The 21,865-nt window shown below is 43.9% G+C and overlaps 1 protein-coding gene across 8 annotated transcripts in view; it reads right to left on the bottom strand.

Annotated features, from left to right (window-relative positions):
* The window catches only part of TTC39C (tetratricopeptide repeat domain 39C), a 120,628-nt gene that overhangs the window by 11,846 nt on the left and 86,917 nt on the right, over nucleotides 1-21,865 (bottom strand). For 5 of the 8 annotated variants that reach the window (XM_009433809.5, XM_016933465.4, XM_016933468.4 and 2 more), the window contains 3 exons: nucleotides 9,307-9,400; nucleotides 5,726-5,833; nucleotides 37-146 (listed from right to left, as the gene is read on the bottom strand). In XM_009433809.5, the coding sequence (XP_009432084.2) occupies nucleotides 37-146; nucleotides 5,726-5,833; nucleotides 9,307-9,400 (312 nt within the window). Of the gene's footprint in view, nucleotides 1-36; nucleotides 147-1,821; nucleotides 2,046-5,725; nucleotides 5,834-9,306; nucleotides 9,402-10,349; nucleotides 10,626-21,865 lie in introns of those variants that run through there. The other 3 variants (XR_010152051.1, XM_063796046.1, XR_010152052.1) reach the window with 3 other exon arrangements.

Raw genomic sequence — 21,865 nt, 5'->3', positions numbered from 1 at the left:
ATAAGTAATACACCAGATCAATAGGCTCCAACATACCTTTTTCACCGAGAACTGTTCAATCTGATTGTTTTTCCTTTTGAAGAGTTTCTGAACTTCTTTAAAGACAATCTGTGCCCCATCCACATCACCAGTGGCTCCCTGACAAACTGTAAGAAACCATAATTATATTTCTTAAGTACAAGTCAGGGAAAATGCCATAAGGGATACCTGAAGTGATGATACTTGAAAAAAAAAAAAAAAAGCAGGAGCAAGTATGTTTAAAGACTATTCCACAATGGGCTGGACATGGTGGTTCATGCCAGTAATCCCAGCAGTTTGGAAGGCTGAGGCGAGTGGATCACCTGAGGTCAGGAATTCGAGACCAGCCTGGCCAACATGGCGAAACCCCATCTCTGCTAAAAACACAAAAATAAGCCAGGCATGGTGGCACATGCCTGTAATCCCAGCTACTTGGGAGGCTAAGGCAGGAGAATCGCTTGAACTTAGGAGGCAGAGGTTGCAATGAGCCGAGATCGCACCACTGCACTCCAGCCTGGGCGACAGAATGAGACTCTGTCTCAGAAAAAAAAAAAAAAAAAAAAAAGACTATTCCACAAAGGACTGCACCGTCCTGCAGTCCTTCAACTGTTTTCCAGGTTCCTGTGTTCCCAGAGCTTTTGGGGGACCTGGGGAAAGCCATGGTCCTTGTCCTCTTGTTGGGGAGACAGTTTTTCACATAACAAAATCCTTAGCTACTGTCACAGTGTACAACCTAGTTAGGGCTCACATACTCAGAAAGTGGAATAAATAGGAACCCAGGAAAGAACAATGAAGAGCCCCGAGGATCATGAAAGCTTCGTGGTAGAAGGAGTTCTCTGTCCTAGGAAGTCATCAATCTGTCCTGTCCAAGTTCCTTGGCTGCCTACTACCTATAAGCCACCAGCAACAATGTGAAGAAGAAACACATGTGCTTGAACCCTAAAGAAACTGAAATTACAATTGAAAAGATCACACATGCTCACACACGCACATAGGGTCCCACAAGCTGCACTGTATGTAGTGATAGGAGTAGTCAGGGTAGGAGAACCAAAGTGGTTTTCAGAAGGCTCAGAAAGAGAAGGGATCATTTCTCTCTGGAGTGACCAGACGCTGTAAGGAGCTAGGAGAAGTCGAGCGGAGTCTTGAGGAATGAGTGAGATTTTGATCATGATCATGTGCACACCTTCTTCTCACCTCAGGCCCCAAAGATTTAATGATCCTCCCTTTGCTGGGTCTTCTCTGTCCCTTATGCAAACTTTGCACTGGCTGCAGCCCCACTACCTGCTTGAAACTTTACCACAACTCCATCCTTTCCTCCCAACTCTGATGTTGCGGAATCCATTTCTATTCAATTTTGTTAGATCACATGTGGTTTTTCACTCCCCAGTTGGAATGCACTAAAGTTGACTTGCTAGTTCCCTCTTCTTTTTTTTTTTTTTTGAGATGGAGTCTTGCTCTGTCACCAGGCAGGAGTGCAGTGGCGTGATCTCGGCTCACTGCAACCTCCGCCTCCCGGGTTCAAGCAATTCTCCTGCCTCAGCCTCCTGAGTAGCTGGGACTACAGGCACAAGCCACCATGCCCAGCTAATTTTTGTGTTTTTAATAGAGATGGGGTTTCACCATATTGGCCTCTCGTACTCGTGATATGCCTGCCTCAGCCTCCCAAAGTGCTGGGATTACAGGTGTGAGCCACTGTGCCTGGCTAGTTCCCCCTTCGTTACCTGAGCACCCCTAAAAGTAGGTTGGTCCCGTACTTGCATTTGGGCATGGTCAAGCAGTCACCTATCCCAGGCGTGCACGTACCAGGATAGGCTACCATCGGCAGAGCCCAAGGGTCCAAGAATTGAGGCTTGGAGAGAGCTGAGGACGCAAAGACAATGGGAAAGATGGCAGGTTCCTCCTACTGGGATTAAGAGTGATGAGGCTGAATATGCAAAGGAAGGGACAACTCCTTTCCCAGTCACTGGGGCATCTCTGGTCCAGATGGAGGAGTGTGCACCAATCCAAAATGACCTTATCAATTGCAGCTGTAACATTTCCAAACCAGAATGAAGCTCAGTGGCTGTATTGTGCAACCAATCCCATTATTTTTAGATCAGAGGATGCAAAGGTCTGGAAAAGCTGAGCATTGCCTAAGGTCACACAGTAAATCAATGAAAAAGTATATATTTCTGCTGTCCCTAGGTTGAGGTCTTCCTCAGATCATTGAGAACATTCTTATACAATCACATAATTAAAGCCAGTCATAAACAGCAACGGTATCTGAACCACCCCAAAGGTCTATAACATCCATACCTCAGACCCTGAAGAACGAACACCACCTATTTCTCTTGCAGTAAAATTATAGATAGATTTTTTTTTTTTTGACAGAGTTTTGCTCTTGTTGCCCAGGCCAGAGTGCAATGGCGCGATCTTGGCTCACTGCAACTTCTGCCTCCTGGGTTCAAGCAATTCTTCTGCCTCAGTCTCCCGAGTAGCTGGGATTACAGGCATGCACCACCATACCCGGCTAATTTTTTATTTTTAGTAGAGATGGAGTTTCTCCATGTTGGTTGTTGGTTGGGCTGGTCTCGAACTCCCGACCTCAGGTGATCCACACGCCTCAGCCTCCCAAAGTACTGGGATTACAGGGGTGAGCCACCGCCCCCAGCCAGATAGTTGCTTTAAAAGATGCAGATGTTTAAAGTCATGGGAGTCTCTGGATTATCCTAAAATATGAGGCCTAAACAGAGCTTAGGATGACTGACTCTTCCAATAAGACTAAATATACACAATCCCATATGTTATATTCTAATGTTTTTTGGTAACTTATAATTTTGATATAATTTCAAACTTACAGAAAAGTTGCAGGAATAGTAGAGGTATATGATCACGCAAATCTACTTCTAGGTATCTACCCAAAAGTACTGAAAGCAAGGACTGGAACAGATATCTGTATACCAATGTTCCAGGTAAGCACTCCACACAATAGCTAAAAGATTGGAAACAACCCAAATGTCCATCAATGAATGAATGGATGAACAATGTGCCATATACATACAATGGAATATTATTCAGCCTGAAAAAAGGAAGGAGATCCTGACACATGTTACAACACGGATGAACCTTGAAGACATTATGCTAAATGAAATAAGCCAGACACAGAAGGACAAATATATTTCACTTATACACAAGGTAGGTAGAATACTTAAATTCATAGAGACGGGACGTAGAAGCGTGGTAACCAGGGTCTTGGGGAAAAAGTGAATGGGGAGTTCCTGTTTAATGGGTAGAGTTTGGGATGATGAAGAAGTTCCAGAGATGGATGCTGGTGATGTTTGCAAAACAATCTGAGCGTTATCTGGAGTTACTGACACATACACCTAAAAAAGTTAAAATGGTAAATGATGCTACATATTTTATCACAATTTTTAAAAGTACAAAACTATTGACATAGTCACACAAAACATTAACATGCTAGAGAGCTAAGCCCTGGTGGCAGTGTTTGGGGTCCCTGAATGCCCATGCCCTCTAGCTCATGGCCAGCCCAAATGGCAGCTCCTGCAGGACGGTGTAACGGTGCTCCTTCCCTGCCTCGTGTACTCTTTTGTTTTTGAGACAGAGTCTCACTCTGTTGCCAGGCTGGAGTGCAGTGGAGCGATCTCAGCTCACTGCAACCTCTGCCTCCCGGGTTCAAGTGATTCACCTGCCTCAGTCTCCCAAGCAGCTGGGACTACAGGTGTGCGCCACCACGGCTGGCTTATTTTTGTATTTTTAGTAGAGATGGGGTTTCACCATGTTGACCAGGATGGTCTTGATCTCTTGACCTCGTGATCTGCCTGCCTTGGCCTTGCCTCATATACTCTTTGTAGTGGAGCTATTCACCCACATCTTATCCTCTCTACAAAATCCCAATGCAGAAACAGAGATCAGAATCTTTCATGCTTATCCTCTGCTATGATTGGTATGGTTCTGGGATTGCCAAATATTGGGGGGGGGGGATTAATGTTCCTCTATACAGCCACACTGTACATTTATGTATTTGAAACTCAACAAAGATGAAAAAATAAATAGCTGTCCACCATCGACTGTGCGGCCCAATTACACCTAACGGCTGCGGAGTTGTGTGCAGGCCTCTCTTTTCTGGGCTATTCAATCTGGATTCATCCACTCTTCAACGTATTAAACACACTGAGTCACTCAACAAATAGCTGCTACTTTCATCTGAGATGTCTTCAAATCCTATACAACAATCCTTTAAGTGTGAGACACAGCATATTATCCAGTATATGAAAAATAAGCTTATTCAAACATAAGGGACAGAGCCATGAGAACATGCCTGTCAACAGGGATTGCAATGCGGAATATGGACAAAAGAGGGCTTTGCACTGACTTTTGGGGTCCATTTGCTAATGGACCGATGCAATTTTATAGGGAATTTAAGATATCCAGAATATCCTTATTGGCCAATGTTAATCAATTCTATCTTATTTTATATAGATCAGTTAAGAGGGCAGAATGAAAGTGGAAGATGGTCATTAAATCTGAACGTTAAGAATAAGAAGGTATTGAAAATAATGTTTGGATTAGTCTTGAATTTTAAGTAAAAGAACCACTCATGTGGCTGCAAGAGGAGAGTTCATTACATAACCCAGAAAAGGCTTACATGAAGTTGCTTAGAGGCAGAAAATGTACAACCGCTTGGCTTTCTTCAATTCCACACCTCTACAACTCTGAATCACGTGGCCTTTTAGGTATTGAAGGATGCAGACAACTACTTTGGCCACGAGGTGGCAGCACATCTCTATCTCCTCATACATGGGCAAAAAAACACTTATTCAAAACAGAATACAGGTGTTAATAACGATATGCAATGTAAATACCTTGCATCTAAAATATTATACTGTAAATATAATAGGGTTATGAGGTAAAACAAGGTTGGAGCAGATGACTCAGACCTATGCAACTTTGTAACCAGGGCACGAACCAAACAAAAATACTAGCACAGATCAGGCTCTGAGGCTCATGCCTATAATCCCAGTGCTTTGGGAGGCTGAGGCAGGAGGATCACTTGAGGCCAGGAGTTAGAGATTAGCCTGGGCACCATAGCAAGACCTTGTTGCTACAAATTTTTTTTAAAAAATTGGCTGGGCGTGGTAGGACATGCCTGTAGTCCCAGCTACTCTGGAGGCTGAGGCAGGAGGATCACTTGAGCCTGGGAGGTTGAGGCTATAGTGAGCTGTGATCAGGCCACTGCACTTCAACCTGGCAAAAAGAGCAAGACCCAGACTCAAAAAAAAAAAAAAAATTAACACACTGAAAAGACTGTTCAATTCTTAAAAATTCTTCAGAATCCCAATAAAAAACATAGCATATTAAGTAAAGGGATAGAGACAGGTTAAGGCAATTTAGGGCAAAATGTACAGTAACTGGGAAGACCTCACAATATGCATTTCCAAGACACAAAACAGGACCAAGCCAGGCCCAGAGGGGAAGCGTGTGGTGAAGGGGCACCCTGGGCACTACTGAATTTCTGGGTGTTCACCTGGGTCAGTGAACACAGTATTCTAGCACTATTTACTTGGTTGCACAAAACATTAACATGCTGGGGAAGGCTGTGGAGGGGTACAACTTTTGCTTCCTCTTGCCATCATTCTCCCATCTGCCCACGTCAGGCGAGCTAATTCACGACAGAGAGAGGCACACTGAGGGACCATGGGCGACTCACCTGCAGTCAAGTAGGCATAATAGCACTGGGACCACCTGGACTCATTTTTTAGCCTCTCAAAGGAACCAAATGCGTCCTTGAAATTGAGCTCTATCATGCTGCACCAACCTATGAAAGAAATATTTTTAGCACATGACCCTAAAGTACTGAGCTCTATGACCCATATTTAAGCCACGAGCCTCTGATATGGCGATCATTCTCTGTGCATGTTCTATGAAATGCGTAAAAAACTTTAACCTGAAAACCTAAGAAATTATTTTTCCCTTAAATACTTCCAATGTAAAGTTTGAATTTGACAAGGCACTTAGGTTTGAGTCAGATAACCGATAAAACAGCACAGAAGAGAATGGCATAAAGATTTCTAGAAAGACACTCCAATTTACGTCCTAACAGTCGTGAGGCTAACCCAAGCACAGCAGTACTTCTCCAAGAGTACACACAGGTGCAATAAGAAACAGTGGAAGCAACACCACTCGATTATGTACTCAGTGACTACCACTCATTCTTTTTTTTTTTTCTTTTTTCTTTTTTTTTTGAGAAGGAGTCTTGCTCTGTCATCCAGGTTGGAGTGCAATGGCGTGATCTTGGCTCACTGCAACCTCTGCCCCCTGGGTTCAAGCAATTCTGCCTCAGCCTCCCAAGTAGCTGGGATTACAGGCACCCACCACCATGCCTGGCTGATTTTTGTATTTTTAGTAGAGATGGGGTTTCGCCATGTTGGCTAGGCTGGTCTTGAACTCCTGACCTCAAGTGATCTCCCCACCTCAGCCTCCCAAAGTGCTGGGATTACAGGTGTGAGCCACCGTGCTCAGCCCACTCATTCTCAAAACTTTATAAGATCTAGACAGCAAGCCAATGAGAAATTAGGCATTGCCCTACCTTCCCTCAGCACATTGGTAGTGAAAGAACCCCACCTTCCTGGATCAAAACAGTTAAATGGGCATTCTAGTAAGGAACTGCAGCAACTAAAATGTAAAGGATTTTATTCCCACTTTTCATCACAGTAGCCCCCATCACCTGAGCCCCTAATGTGTGCCAATGCTGTGGTAAGCACTTCATGTAACGCTCTCTAATCCTTATGACAACCTTGCAAAGGTGGCTAATAGTGTCCCTGTATTAGCAAGGACTAATCCTATGCCTGTAATCCTAGCACTCTGGGAGGCTGAGGTGGGAGGATCACTTGAGCCCAAGAGATCCAGACCAGCTTAGGCAACACGGTGAAACCCCATCTCTATAAAAAAAATTAGCCAGGTGTGGTGGTGCACGCCTGTAATTCCAGCTACTTGGGAGACTGGGGTGGGAGGATCACCTGAGCCGGGGAGGTCTGGGCTGCAGTGAGCTGAGACTGCGCCACTGCACTCCAGCCTGGATGACACAGTGAGACCCTGTCTTAAAAAAAAAAAAAAAAAACTAAGGTATCAAGAGGTACGTACCTGCTGAAGCCATACAGCTAAGAAGGAATAACTGTGGATCAAAATCCAACACACTTTCCTTTACATGATACTGCCTCCATAAAAAATATTCTGTTATCAGGTGCATCACTAAGTAATTGTATAAACTGAGACTTGCCATTTAAACCGTGGGAGGAAGGGTGGGTGAGATATACACTTCAGAAAACTCACTGTCAAATTCTATGGGATGTGATATTGACATCGTTTAGAGTAAAAATTTGGGCTTTTTTTGGAAACAGACTCTCGCTCTGTCACCCAGGCTGGAGTGCAGTGGTTGGATCTCAGGTCACTGCAACCTCTGCCTCCTGAGTTCAAGCCACTCTCCCGCCTCAGCCTGCTGAGTAGCTGAGATTATAGGCGCCCACTACCACGCCTGGCTAATTTTTGTATTTTTGGTAAAGACGGGGTTTCACCATGCTGACCTGGCTGGTCTCGAAGTCCTGGCTTTAGGCGATCTGCCCCTCTCAGCCTCCCAAAGGACTAGGATTACAGGCATGGGCCACCGTGCCCGGCCTGGGCTGATTATTTTTATCCTAGCATAGATAGCGGAGAAAGATTTGAATTAAATACAAAACAGAGATGGAAGGAAGCACTGACTCAGGAATAAGTCAGGAATAAGTCAGGAATAATTCAGGAATAAATAAGGAATAACTAAGTCAGGAATAAGTCAGGAATAAGTCAGGAATAACTCAGGAAAAAGTACCAACTCAAGCTTCCGAGCCTGAATCGGAAGCCCCAGTTACTACCAACTCCTGAGTTAACCTTCCTAAGGCCTGGGTTGGGTGATTTCTAAGCTTCCTTCTGCTCTAACATCCTATCCTGTCATAGGACTTGAAATGATGCACCAACAAAAGGCCATCAAAGCTAGAGTTTTTCATTCAAGTTCTTTGAAGCACATTTCATTCTATATTGTGGCTACTAAGCAGAGCTCCAGCAGAGTGTAGAAGACACAAAAACACATTTTCCACTGGATTATACATCATTTCCTCTTTTTAAACCACAACAGGCATTTAAAACGTAATATTGTTTATTGGGCAGTTTGCAATCTTTTGGTTTTCAGTTTTCCTTAAAAGGATTCAGGAAGACAATTGTGTCCACAGCAGGCAAAGCAAGTGGCAGGCAGCACAGGGCCTGACCCCCCAAACTGACAGGTGTCAACTGCTTCCCTGAGCATTCTGTCTCCACTTCCCTGTCCCTCTGCAGAAAGCTTTTTAAGTCTCAATTTCCCTTTGGAGTCTCATCACTATCTCATCATTTCTCCTTTCTCTTTGCCTCTGTCATTCCTTTTTATGTGCTACATGGTGTGACCTTGTAGCATTAGCTACACTGAAACTCTGAAAAGTCTGAGTCCCTTATTTAAAATTTTTTTTTGTTTCAAGTTCAAAGTTGTGTTTACTCTTCCCAGCACAATGGAGAAACTGTTACGCAGAAAGATTTTGCAATTACTAATGTAATAGGATCAGAGTTTTAGTGCGGTCAGCAAAGACCCATAGCAACAATTCTGGAGGAGAATGGGGAAAATCTCAGGCAGATAAATCCTTCCAGGTTTGTTGGTGACTGTCTCTCCAGTAAGGGAGAAGCAGAAGGTGGCAGCTAACATGTATGGAGGGCCTTCCGTGCCAGGCCCCCTGCATGAGGTTTCACACGTCATGTCATCTAAACCTCACAGCTGCTACAAGGGGAGGCACCTTAACTCCAATGGCAACTATGTGGCTAGGAAGGTTTGGGCAACTTGTCCAAGGTCTCAGAGCTAGTTGGTGAAAAACACTGGGACTTCAGTCCAACTATCTCCTGTCTCCTATTTTTCTTCTCAAGTAAACATTGGTGGGAAGGAGGAACAAAGAGCTTTGAATTCTAATGCAGTCCAATAAGGTATTTCTGGTCATTTAATCAATTCATTAACATCACCTATTATCCTAAAAAATCAAAATGCTGTAAAGAAAAAATGTTATAAAAACGTACTGAGAATCAGAGAGAAGTATCATTGCATGTGCTACGGGAATAACTGAAGTCCTTCTTACTACAGAAGGCACCAAGCATTTTGCAGACACACACTGAATGGCATGAAAGCTAAAATACTGCATTAATACTACTTCTTAACAAGAGGCTGGACAGACATTTCATATTTACCAATTTCATACAGACAGACATGCTGAATTTCTCTCTGGTCTACTGCAAGTTCCAAAGCAGTGTGGAAAGACGTCAAGGCACTGTTGATTTGACACTAAGGAGAAAAGGAAAACAGAATTACCAGCTAAGATCTGTCGATAACATTACAATCATCATAATTCAAAAGCATCTTTTTCCTTCATAGTTATTTTAAACAGGTTAAGCAGTATAGAAGACAGTGGTTTAAAGATTGCTAGGAAAATACTCCAATTTGCCCCCAAACAGCTGTGAAATTAACCTAAGCACAGAGAACCTCTCCTTGCTCAGGTGGTAAGGGCTCAGCTCACACCCACTTTCTCCTCCAGCATTCTCTCCTTGCTCAGGTGGTAAGGGCTCAGCTCGCACCCGCCTTCTCCTCCAGCATTCTCTCCTTTGCTCAGGTGTTAAGGGCTCAGCTCACACCCACCTTCTCCTTCACTCAGGTGGTAAAGGCTCAGCTCGCACCCGCCTTCTCCTTCAGCATTCTCTCATACTTGTACAGTAGGACGTGTTGGATTTTAATTGTTTGCTAATCTAGCTCCTTGTTACCACACAGGTGTGGAAAGGGAAGGGACTATATTTCATCCCCCTGTGTGCACCCAGCCCTGGCCCAGAAGTCTCTCAATCGCTACTGAGTGAATGCACGAAGCCAGTCCATTATCCCAGTTCTCAGTGAGCTCTTCACCATACAGTTGATAGTTTGCTTCTATACCCTAGAATGCTGTTCTCCAATTGCTTCTGCTCATCAAATCTCCTTTCCCAACACTTCAGAAATTCCCTGAGGATCCAGATTACATTTCCAACATTTTCATTCACATAACACTGTCTGGGACCCAGCAAACTCTCAAATGTCTGCTCTACTTACTCCCAGTTAAATACATTTCGTTTTCCCTCTGCTAAAGATCTCACTCAGGGTCTGCCAACACGATGCCACAAGTACCCAAGAGGAGCAGCTCAAAAGCATTATCAGGATTCAAAGCATTAGTTTAATCTTAGGCATTGAGAAATGCTAAATGTCACATATCATTAATAAATAAATCTTAAACACCCAGACGACCTGACAGCTTATTCTGAACGGTGCATGCATTTCTTTCTTGCTCTGCTGGTGCCAGGGCTCCTCTCACTGCCCTACACTTGCAGGGAGGTGGACTTCCCTCCCCTGGGCTTCCAGGTGTGTCTCCTGCTACTTTCTCTATGCTTCCTCCCCCTCCAATGCTCCCAACTGCCCATTCTCCCCAAAGCCAGCCAGGTGGGGTGGAAGGGTCCTGGAGGAGAAGCTGCAGGCTTCTCAGAGGACGGGTCCCCCACCCGCAGACCTGGGCTCCTTTCCTCGGCACGTCACTGCAGGAGGCCTCGGGGAAACAAGGGCACCAATGAGTCAGCAGGTGATCTTCAGGACAGCCTGTGACTCGGGAACACTGTAAGCCAAATGACTCATTAACCAAGGCCCAGCTGGATCAATAACTGTTCATGCCCCAAAGTAGCACTTTCCTCTGTGTTGTCAGGAAGGTTGCAACTGCAGCATTCAATCCATTATCACCGTTTATGAATGCTGACCAGGTAGCCACAGAAGACACGCACCACCGCATCCCTGATTCCTGTTCTCAGTAACTTAACGTCCAGTTGGAGGAAACCTCACAGCAATGGGAATCGCCCACGGCTCAGAAGGCAGACATTGACACTGACTGTTAGCACACAGCTCAAATACAAAACACCAAGGTTAAAAAAAAAAAAATCAATCCTTTATGGCACAGGAATGTGTGCATGAGTGCATGTGGAGGTATCTAGACACTCATGTCACACCCTATGTCTAATTTTTCCCTTTTGGGATCAACAGTTCTTTTCTTGAATCAGATATGCACTCCATTTAGCATATTTATACAGAAATCACAGCATTAGGGGTTCAGCTTTGCACACATCTCTCTCACTTTGCTAAATTAATGACATAGTTCTCACATACAGAATGTTTCTAGATGGGCCATCACCACCGAGCTGTTCCCCCCGTGTCCCCCATGGTACATGACAGTGCAACAGCACACTGTCCTTCAGAGGACAGAAAATTAATCAGGAAACATTTACTGGGCAACCGCTATGTGCCAGGGACAGGCTCTGGAGATAAAAAGATGAGTCCAAACAAAGCTTTGAATCTATGTAAAGGAAAAAGAAATCCAGGTAGTATTTCAATCAAATCATTTATCTTAACCCTTTCAAACTCTCTGAGGTAGGTCTGTATTAATTCCATTTGCGGATGAAGAAAGTAAAGTTCAAAGAAGTTAATGAGCTTGGTCAAGGTCAACAAGGTAACAATTGACTAATAGTCAAAATTCTGCCCAACTGCCTCTAAAAAGTGTGCTTTCTTCGGGGAGTGTGTATGCAGATGTGATTAAGTCAAGGATCCTGAGATGAGAGAGATTATCCTGGATTAGCCAGGTTGGCCCTAAATACAATCACATGTATCCTTCAAAGTGACACACATAAGAGAGAAGAGGACACTGTCAACCATGGAGGCAGAGCCTGGAGTGATGCTGCCACAAGTCAAGGAAGGCCAGCAGCCACCAGAGGCTGGAAGAGGCAAGGAAGGGTTCTCCCCACAGCCTCCAGAGGGCTTGAAAGCACTGAGACCAGGTTATGGAGCTCAATGGCATTATGCCGAGAGCAAGTAGAACTACAGAATTCATTCTAGTTCTATCCTGATCATTAAGCGAGGAATTATGATGAACAGCCATTAACACAGTTGAAATAGATTTTCCCATATTTTTCACCAAAAAAAAAAATATATATATATTTTTAAAGATAGGGTCTTGCTCTGTCTCCCAGGCTGGAGTGCAATGGCGCATTCATAGCTCACTGCTGCCTCAATCTCCCAGGCTCAAGAGATACTCCCATCTCAACTTCCTAAGTAGCTGGGATTATGGGCATGCACTGCTGTGTCTGGCTAAGTTTTTTTTTAATTAATATTTTGTAGACAGGGGTCTCACTGCACTGCCCATGCTGGTCCCAAACTCCTGGGCTCAGGTGATCCTCCCACCTCGGCTTCCCAAAGTCCCGGGATTATAAGCATAAGCCACCATGCCCAGTCTCACCAAAAAAATTTAAAAGAAAAAATGATCTTTTTTTTTTTTTTTTTTAGACAGAGTCTCGCTCTGTCACCCAGGCTGGAGTCAGTGGCGTGATCTCGGCTCAAGGCAACCTCTGCCTCCTGGGTTCAAGCGATTCTCCTGCCTCAGCCTCCTAAGTAGCTGGGACTACAGGCATGTGCCACTGCGCCTGGCTAATTTTTATATTTTTAGTACAGATGAGGTTTCACCATATTGACCAGGCTGGTCTCGAACTCCTGACCTCGTGAGCCACCCACCTCAGCCTCACAAAGTGCTGGGATTACAGGTGTGAGCCACTGTGCCCAGCCCATGATGGATATCTTAATTTGTCATCATAAAAACTCTCACAGAGGCCGGGTGCAGTGGCTCATGAGGTCAGGAGATCGACACCAGCCTGGCTAACACGGTGAAACCCCGTCTCTACTAAAAATACAAAAAATTAGCCGGGCGTGGTGGCACATGTCTGTAGTCCCAGCTACTCAGGAAGCTGAGGCAGGAGAATCACTTGAACCCGAGAGGTGGAGGTTGCAGTGAGCCAAGATCGCGCCACTGCACTCCAGCCTGGGTGACAGAGCGAGACTCCATCTCAAAAAAAAAAAAAAGTCTTTCTCTGGTCCACCATGGAGGCATTAAAATAAAAAAGCCACTAGGCCAGGACTGACTTAGTGCCATCTAGGCTTTTGTCTCATTAATTATACCTGGACACACTGTGTCACAAAAACCAAGCCTCAGTTTCCTCACTAGTAAAATGAGAAACAATATTGGCTAGCTTTATCTGCTTCCAGCAAAAGCCATGAAGAACACAAAGCGCAAACCTTTGCCAAATTAAGTAGGGCATGTTTATTGACAAATTCACACCAGCATAATCTGCAGCCATGGCATTGTTACGAAAGATGGAGCATATTTTTCCAGTTATTCCAGCCTGCCCTCTTGTAGGTATATTCCTAGGTATTTTTTAGTTCTTCTAGCAACTGTAAGAGGTTGCTCCATTTTATTCTCTAAGTGAGTGTTGCTGGTATGTGGGAAAACTCTGGATTTTGGCAAGTTGATTTTGTGTATGTCACAATATCATCCTCTTAGGAGTTCTCTCTCATATATATATATTTAATTTCCTTGGATTTTCCATGGAGACATTAAAATAATTTGCAAGTGACAGTACTGTCTCTTCTTTTACAACAAATTTGTTTGTTAATTGGCTAGGAGCACCAGTTAAAATACTTAATTATAACAGCACACTGCATTGCTGTCTTTAATGAGGCCACCATTAAATATGGTTTCACCATTAAATAGGGCTTGCTGCAAGTAGATGCCATTTTTTACTAAATAAGAAATTTCCTTCCCATTTATAGCTTACTAACAGTTTTTTTTAATCTGGATTGAGTAGTACATTTTATTACATACCATTGACAGGACTGTATGGTTTTATCAATTATTTCCTTAATGCAGGGAATAATAGGAACATATTACCTGAGGCTGAACCATGGCTGCCTTTTTGGAATAAGTCCTACTAGGTCATAATATAGCATTTAAAAATTATAATGTTGGATTTAATTTGCTAATATTTATTTAAAATTTCTTTCTTTTTTTTTTTTTTTGAGACAGAGTCTTACTCTGTTGTGCAGGCTTGAGTGCAGTGGCGTGATCTCAGCTCAGTTCACTGCAATCTCTGCCTCCCGGGTTCAAGTGATTTTCATGCCTCAGCCTCCCGATTAGCTGGGATTACAGGTGTGCACCACCAGACCCTGCTAATTTTTTGGATTTTTACTAGAGACAGGGTTTCACCATGTTGGCCAGGCTGGTCTCGAACTCCCGACCTCAAGTGATCTGCCTCCCTCAGCCTCCCAAAGTGCTGGGATTACAGACATGAGCCACTGCATCCAGCTTATTTAGAATTTCTATATTGGGAATGCATGATCAATCATTTTTCATTTAGTGCTTTACTCTTTGGTTATCAGGATAATGCCAGACTTGCAGAACCATTTGCAAATATTTTCATATTTCCTGTGCTCTGAACTATATAAATAACTAGTTCACTTTTTAAAGCCATGTGTTTCAACTGAATAATTAAATGTTTAAATCGCCATAATTTAAATTTTTTTCTTAATGGCCACACAGTGTAACAAAGAATATTAGACTTTAGACAATACTACCCAATTCTAGGCCAACTTTATAATCAACACAAATTTGAACCTAGGAAATAATTTGCTTTGTTTATATTCTCAGGGGATGTTGATTTTTTTTTAATGTTTAATTATTGTTATTATTATTATTTGAAACAGGGTCTTGCTCTGTCACCCAGGCTGGAATGCCTTGAACTTCTGGGCTCAAGCAATCCTCCCACCTCAGCCTCCTGAGTAGTTGGGACTATAGATGCACACCACCAATCTGGCTAATTTTTTAACTTTTTTTTTTTTTTTTTTTTTTGTAGAGACAGGAGTCTTGCTATGTTTCTCAGGCTGTTCTCAAACTCCTGGCCTCAGGCAGTCCTCCTGTGTTGGCCTCCCAAAGCACTGGGATTACAGGCATGAGCCACAGCACCCAGCTGGGACGTTGAAATAAATTTCATTTAAGTATAATACTCTTAGGAAAGGTACCTTGTCTTTAAAAATAAGTGTCACCTGTTAATAGTGGTGGGAAATAATCCACAATATTGTTTTCCAACATTCTGAACATATACTCACAGTAAATGGCAATTAAGTTTCCTACCAATTGTTTCAGACTCACCAGGAGAAATTCCAGATATTATCTAACAGGCATAATTAAGATCTGTTTAAGATTCTATCATAAATACATAAGAATGTACTCTTGCCTAATATCCAAACAAACACATGCATGTTCTGTAGCAAGAGAAGGGACAAAAAGAAATAAACCATGTACTATAAAGGGATGGAGCAACTAACTACAGGTGACATTTTCCACACAATTAAAAAATTCAAGCTATTCTTGATATTTCCATACTAATGTACTTTTAAAGCCCTATATAAAGATCTCAACATATAAATATGAAGATACAAAAAAGTCTGAATGATTTTCACAGTCAACACATGAAGCCTGGGGTCTACTAGTATTCCTTATTGTTCTATTGAAAAATGCTCACCAGCAATACCTAACTGAGAGGACTTGCTGAACTCAGCTACCCAGCAAAAGTTTCCATGTCTAGAGTTGCGAAAAGAGTAGAAATGGAAACAAGGCCGAGTTCTTTTGGGGATTTGGCCCAGACTATATTGCCAAAGGGATGTCAAGTTCCAGCCCTCCGCGAATCTGTAACATAAGATTCTGCTTCCCAAGTGAGCAGTTTCCTTTTGTGCCACCTCCAAATCATATTTAACATTAAGTGACAAAAAGCTCACATGCACAAAGGTTTCAGTTCAGAGCCCTGTCTGCTGGCGTGAAAATAATGTTGGTGTCACTTCAATCTGTTGGGTTAAACATCGGACAAGAGGTGACTGCTGCAGGGACAAATCACAGAACACAATAGTCCCTTGTTCCCCAATTCTATAGCTTTGATGTGCGTTTGCCTTTGAGAATGTTCAAATCTGTTAGATAAATAAGTTCGCAGTTTGTAAAACATAAGCACATTCTATTTTAAGATGTTTTAAGCAACTAGTAAGTAAAAAGCCTGTTAGAGTCTGAGCAACATGGTGAAACCCCATCTCTACAAAAACACAAAAAATTAGGTGGGCTTGGTGGCACATGCCTGTAGCCCCACCTACTTGGGAGGCTGTGGTGGGAGGATCGCTTGAGCCGGGAGGTCGAGGCTGCAATGAGCTATGATTGTACCACTGCACTCCCGCCTGGGTGGCAGAGGGAGACCCTGTTTCAAAAACAAAAGTTTGTTAGTGTATTAGTCTATTTTCATACTGCTTATAAATAAATATCTGAGACTGGATAGTTTATCGAAAAAGAGAAGTTTAATGGACTCACAGTTCCACATGGCTGGGGAGGCCTTGCAATCATGGCAGAAGGCGAAGGAGGAACAAAGGAACATCTTAACACGGTGGCAGGCAAGAGAAGTGCAGAGCAAAGGAGGGGAGAAGCCCCTTATAAAACCATCAGATCTCGTGAGAACTCACTCACTATCACGAGAACAGGATGAGGGAAACTGCCCCCGTGATTCAATTATCTCCACCTGGCCCCTCCCATGACACATGGGGACTATGGGAACCACAATTCAAGAGGAAATTTGGGTGGGGACACAGCCAAAACATATCAGTTAGAATAGGCAAAATTCATGAGCTGTATTTAGAATAAAAGAAGCACTCAGAAAGCAGAGTGTGCATGTGTGTGTGTGTGTGTGTGTGCGTGTGTTAGAGAAGGATGAAAGGCCTAAGAGATATCTAATATTCATGAGGTATTTGGGAGCTAACTAGACATGAGATTAAACATACAAACAACACTAAATATTTAGAATACTAAATATACATGAGAACTTAATATTCATGAGGTCTTAATTTGACCATCCACTGGTGACACCCATTCAGGCACCAGGTATCCTCTGCCCAGTAAAACACCAATAAAACCCAGCAAAAGGTTCCACGTTAGAGTTGCAAAAAGAATAGAAACGGAAACAAGGCCGAGTTCTTTTGGGGATTTGGCCCAGACTATATTGCCAGGTATCCTCTGCCTGTCGGGCACGGTGGCTCACACCTGTAATCCCAGCACTTTGGGACGCCGAGGCAGGCTGATCACTTGAGGTCAGGAGTTCGAGACCAGCCTGGCCAACATGGTGAAACCCCGTCTCTACTAAAAATACAAAAATTAGCCAGGCATGGTGGCATGCACCTGTAATGACAGCTTCTTAGGAGGCTGAGGCAGGAGACTTGCTTGAACCCAGGAGGTGGAGGTTGCAGTGAGCCAAGATAGAGCCACTGCACTGGGTGACAGAGCCAGACTCCGTCTCAAAACAAAACAAAACAAAACAAAACAACCCATGGCTGTCCATCAGTCTGCTGCACTATGGCCAGGTGTACTCATCCCCTCATCCCCATGGGTCTCTGATAAATTATGTGCCCCAGCCCAGGATACCCTCCACCTGCAGGCCCCCTCTCTCAAACACAACGCCAGTCCTCCTAACCACGTCAGTGAGGAAGAGGGATGTGCAGAGGAAGGGAGGACACTGCACATCACACACCCCAGCACCCAGGTCACACAGTCCTCCCACCCACCCCGCCTGCAGCCTCCCTGAGAGTGCTAAACCCTGCCTGCAGCCTCCCCTGAGAGTGCTAAACCCCACCTGCAGCCTCCCCTGAGAGTGCTAAACCCCACCTGCAGCCTCCCCTGAGAGTGCTAAACCCCGCCTGCAGCCTCCCCTGAGAGTGCTAAACTCCGCCTGCAGCCTCCCCTGAGAGTGCTAACTGATTCTTTCTCTTTCCACTGAGCGATTTACATCAATTCACTAAACTCTGTGATTCCAGCCCATTTTAATTTGGTGTGAGAATGGTTGTTCTGAGACCTCTGGAAGAACGTGTAGGTGGTGCACTTGGAGGCAGCTAGGGCACCAATGGCATCTGCATAAAAAACCCTGGGTGCCAGGGTTTTTTTTTCTTTTTTTGAACTTTGCTGATGATATTTTTACAATACAGAAGTTTATTTTTATGTAAATTCTATCAATCTTTTGATCAATTTTATCAATCTTTTTCTTAATATGTTTTGGTTTTAGAGTTATGTTTAGAAAGTCCTTGATGGGGGAGATGGAGCTTTTAATACTACTGGGGATGTGGAATTCATAAATTTTGCATAATTAGGGAACTGTTTCCACATGCCATAAATATGGCTGCTCCCATTCTGACAAAAGTCCAGGAGCTACAAAAACATAACCATCATCACAGCACAACTGAGAGGAAAAGAACAAGAGACTGTACTTTGTATTCATTCATCACACACACACACATGCACAGTCACACACACACACTACACACACACACACACACACACACATAAACACCCTGCTCCCTAAGCGCTGGGCACTGGTCTAGGCATTTGAGATAAAGCAGTGGCCCAAACGAAGTCTCTGTCCTCGTGGAGCTTAAGTTCTCATTCTAATGGGGAGGGGCAGACAATAAACAAATAAGGAAACCCCTTCACGCAGAGTGTCCTGAGAGAAGTCTCTGGGCAGGGATGAGGTGGGTGGTCTCCCTGGGAGGTGACTCTGAACAAACTCAAGGAAGTGAGGAACTGGTGAAAGCAGATATCAAAGGTAAAAATGTCCTAGGCAGGGCCCAGAAAGCACAAAGGCCCCGAGGCAGCCCTGTGCCCTGTGCGTTTAAGGAAGGAAGGAGGCCAGTGGGGCAGGGGTGGAGTGGGGATGGCCATAGCTGGTGGGCAAGGAGACTGCAGAGGCAACAGGGGGTCAGTTCATGCAAGCCCTGATGACCATTATAAGAATTTGGGATTTGGGGCTAGGTGCGGTAGCTCATGCCTATAAACCCAGCACTTTGGGAGGCCAAGGTGGGTGGATCACTTGAGGTCAGGAGCTCAAGACCAGCCCGGCCAACATGGTGAAACCCAGTCTCTACTAAAAATACAAAAATTAGCCAGGCGTGGTGGCAAGTGCCTGTAATCCCAGCTACTCGAGAGGTTGAGGTAGGAGAATTGCTTGAACCCAGAAGGTGGAGGTTGCAATGAGCCGAGATGGCACCACTGCACTCCAGCCTGGGTGACAGAACAAGACTCCGTCTCAAACAAAAAAAAAAAACAGACAGAGAATGTGGGATTTCGCACTGAATGGGAAGAGGAGTTATTTAAGGGTTTTGTACAGAGACATGACATAATGTAACCTAAATTTTACTAACGAAGTTACTTTGACAGATATGTTAGAGCAGACTGCAGGGCAAGAAGAGCAAAAGCAGGGAGTCAGGATGATGTGACCATCCAGGAGAAAAACAGTGTTGGCTGGGACTGGGGCAGGAGGAGGGGTGGGTGGGAAGGGCATAAAGAAGTGGCCTCTGAAATTCCTAATTCATCAATAAAACTCCATATAGTATAAGAAAGTGACTCTCCAATGTGAACAACATCACATGTGAAAGAGATACATACAGCAGATAAAAGCTGACGCTGACCTTGAAATATATGCCCTATAAGAGACAAGGTAGGGGAGTTCAGTGAGCTCCCAAGAACCAGACCACATGTGTGCTGTCTGTTACTGCTGGCTATGCAGACCAATTGCAGATTAGTGAATTACACACAGATTTTCAAACCACAAGGATGTTCTGCACATCTCCATTTGTCCTTTCAGGATCTGTATAAATTTCTGACATAAGAACACCTCCAGTGCCTACTGTGAATGACTATTTAGAAGATACAGATCTCCAACTGATAATTATAGTCAATAATACTCAGGTATTGAGCAAATGTAAATAGTATATATTTCTGGAATGCAAGATGTTTATCTGTACCTTGACATACTTTTGTACTTTGCCACATTCTCAAATGAATATGACTTATTTAGACAGAATGAGGCAGTTGGAAATTAACATTCTGACGTGGAGCAAGGACAGGCTAAGTAAAGAGCCCTTTTTTCTTTTTTTTCCAGACACGGTCTCACTCTGTTGCCCAGGTTGGAATGCAGTGGCGTGATCACGGCTCACTGCAACCTCCGCCTCCTAGGCTCCAGGGATCCTCCCACCTCAGCCTCCCAAATAGGTGGGACTATGTGCACACCACACCTGGCTAATTTTTGTATTTTTTGTAGAGACAGGGTTTCGCCACGTTGCCCAGGCTGGTCTCAAACTCCTGGGTTCAAGCAGTCCTCCCACTTTGGCCTCCCAAAGTGGGAGTGTACAGGCGTGAGCCAGCACACTGGCCTAGGTAAAGAGCGTTTAAGCAAAGCTGCTTTAATAAGCTTATCCTGGTGTCATCATCATCATCAGAGGGGCCAACATGTGGGGTGCTCTTAACCCTGTGCCTGGCAAGATGGCAAACCTTCCTCGTGGGCCAGGTGTACAATCTCCAGGCCTCACTGAAGGCTACATAGCCTTTGAGGTGGAGCCCAAAACGGGAACCTGCTCAGTCTGACTCCAGAGCCAGCACTGTGGACCTCCCCGCTCCACAGCCTCCTCATCCTAAAGACGGTCCCCACCTCTCCAGTCGTCTCCACCCACAGCAACCACCCATTCACTTGGCGCTTTCCTTTTCTTGCTTTTTTGTGTATGCACACTGCTTTCTTCATAACCGAATTCCATGTTTCTTGTGGGCAGGGAATTTTCATCCCCAGAAGGCCTTTCACATCATAGCCAATAAATACTTGATTATGTACAAATAATGGATAGAGTAGTTATGTTTTCAGCATCTCCACATGAATGAATAGCAATCACCTTGAAAAGTGAGTTATGCAACTGAATCCACCACTAATGGTAGAGGAAATGAATAATGCACCAATTACAAAACTTCCTTGGTCTCTCAACAGTCATGGCAGGATTCTGACATTTGTGACGGAAAGTGCTTCGTAGTGGGATTTACAATTCAGACACGATTCTGTCTAGATAGGAAAAGAGCACTTGATAAACTAACCCTGTGCTTAGTGCTTTACCCTTCCCACGCTGCATTATTGAAGGCTGACATCTTCTCCTAATGGGAGGTACTGCCTTCTTTTTTACAGATGAGGGTACAGGCTCAGAAAGCTGGGCTGGGCCAGTAAGTTGAAGACCCCATTTTGAGATGAGCCTAGTGCTCTCTCCACTACACCAAAATGCCTTTTAAAATGATGGGAAAAATGTATGTGAAACATAGCAGTAAGTTTAAAAGAAATGTGCTTATGTTAAAGATGTTATCAAAGAATTAAAAATAACAGCGAAGAAGATAACGCAAAGAATTAACTCAGAAAAACAAAAATCATAGAAATACAGAATACACTAGTCTACAAACACAGCCATACAACTCCAATGAAGACAGCATTTCAAGACAAACAGATAAACCTAGAAAGCCGAGAAGACCTAATACGTGTCAAGACTGGCATAAGAGAAACAAACCAAAGTTATAATCAGCAAAGTGACACTGAATGTTTGCTAGACCTGAATGACACTCTCTGTAAAAGGTGTTCAATGAGCAAGCTGCTATGTGGATGTTTTTTTTTTTTTTTGAGATGGAGTCTTGCTCTGTCGCCAGGCTGGAGTGCAGTGGCACAATATCGACTCACTGCGACCTCCACCTCCTGGGTTCAAGCGATTCTCCTGCCTCAGCTTTCTGAGTTTTAGTAGAGACGGGGTTTCCCCATGTTGGCCAGGATGGTCTCGATCTCTTGACCTGGTGATACGCCCGCCTTGGCCTCCCAAAGTGCTGGGATTACAGGCGTGAGCCACAGTGCCCAGCCAGTTTTTTTTGTTTTTTTTTTAATGAAAAATTAAAGCCAAGTTGTAAAAAGCAGAAATAATCCCAGGTAGTTAGTTTTGAAGATTTTATTACCAGCTTTATTGAGATATAATTCACAAACCAGAAAATTCATCCTT

The sequence above is a fragment of the Pan troglodytes genome, chromosome 17 (genome assembly GCF_028858775.2).
Source record: "Pan troglodytes isolate AG18354 chromosome 17, NHGRI_mPanTro3-v2.0_pri, whole genome shotgun sequence".
Classification (NCBI taxonomy): Eukaryota; Metazoa; Chordata; class Mammalia; order Primates; family Hominidae; genus Pan; species Pan troglodytes.
This window is presented reverse-complemented; position numbering and strand designations above follow the sequence as displayed.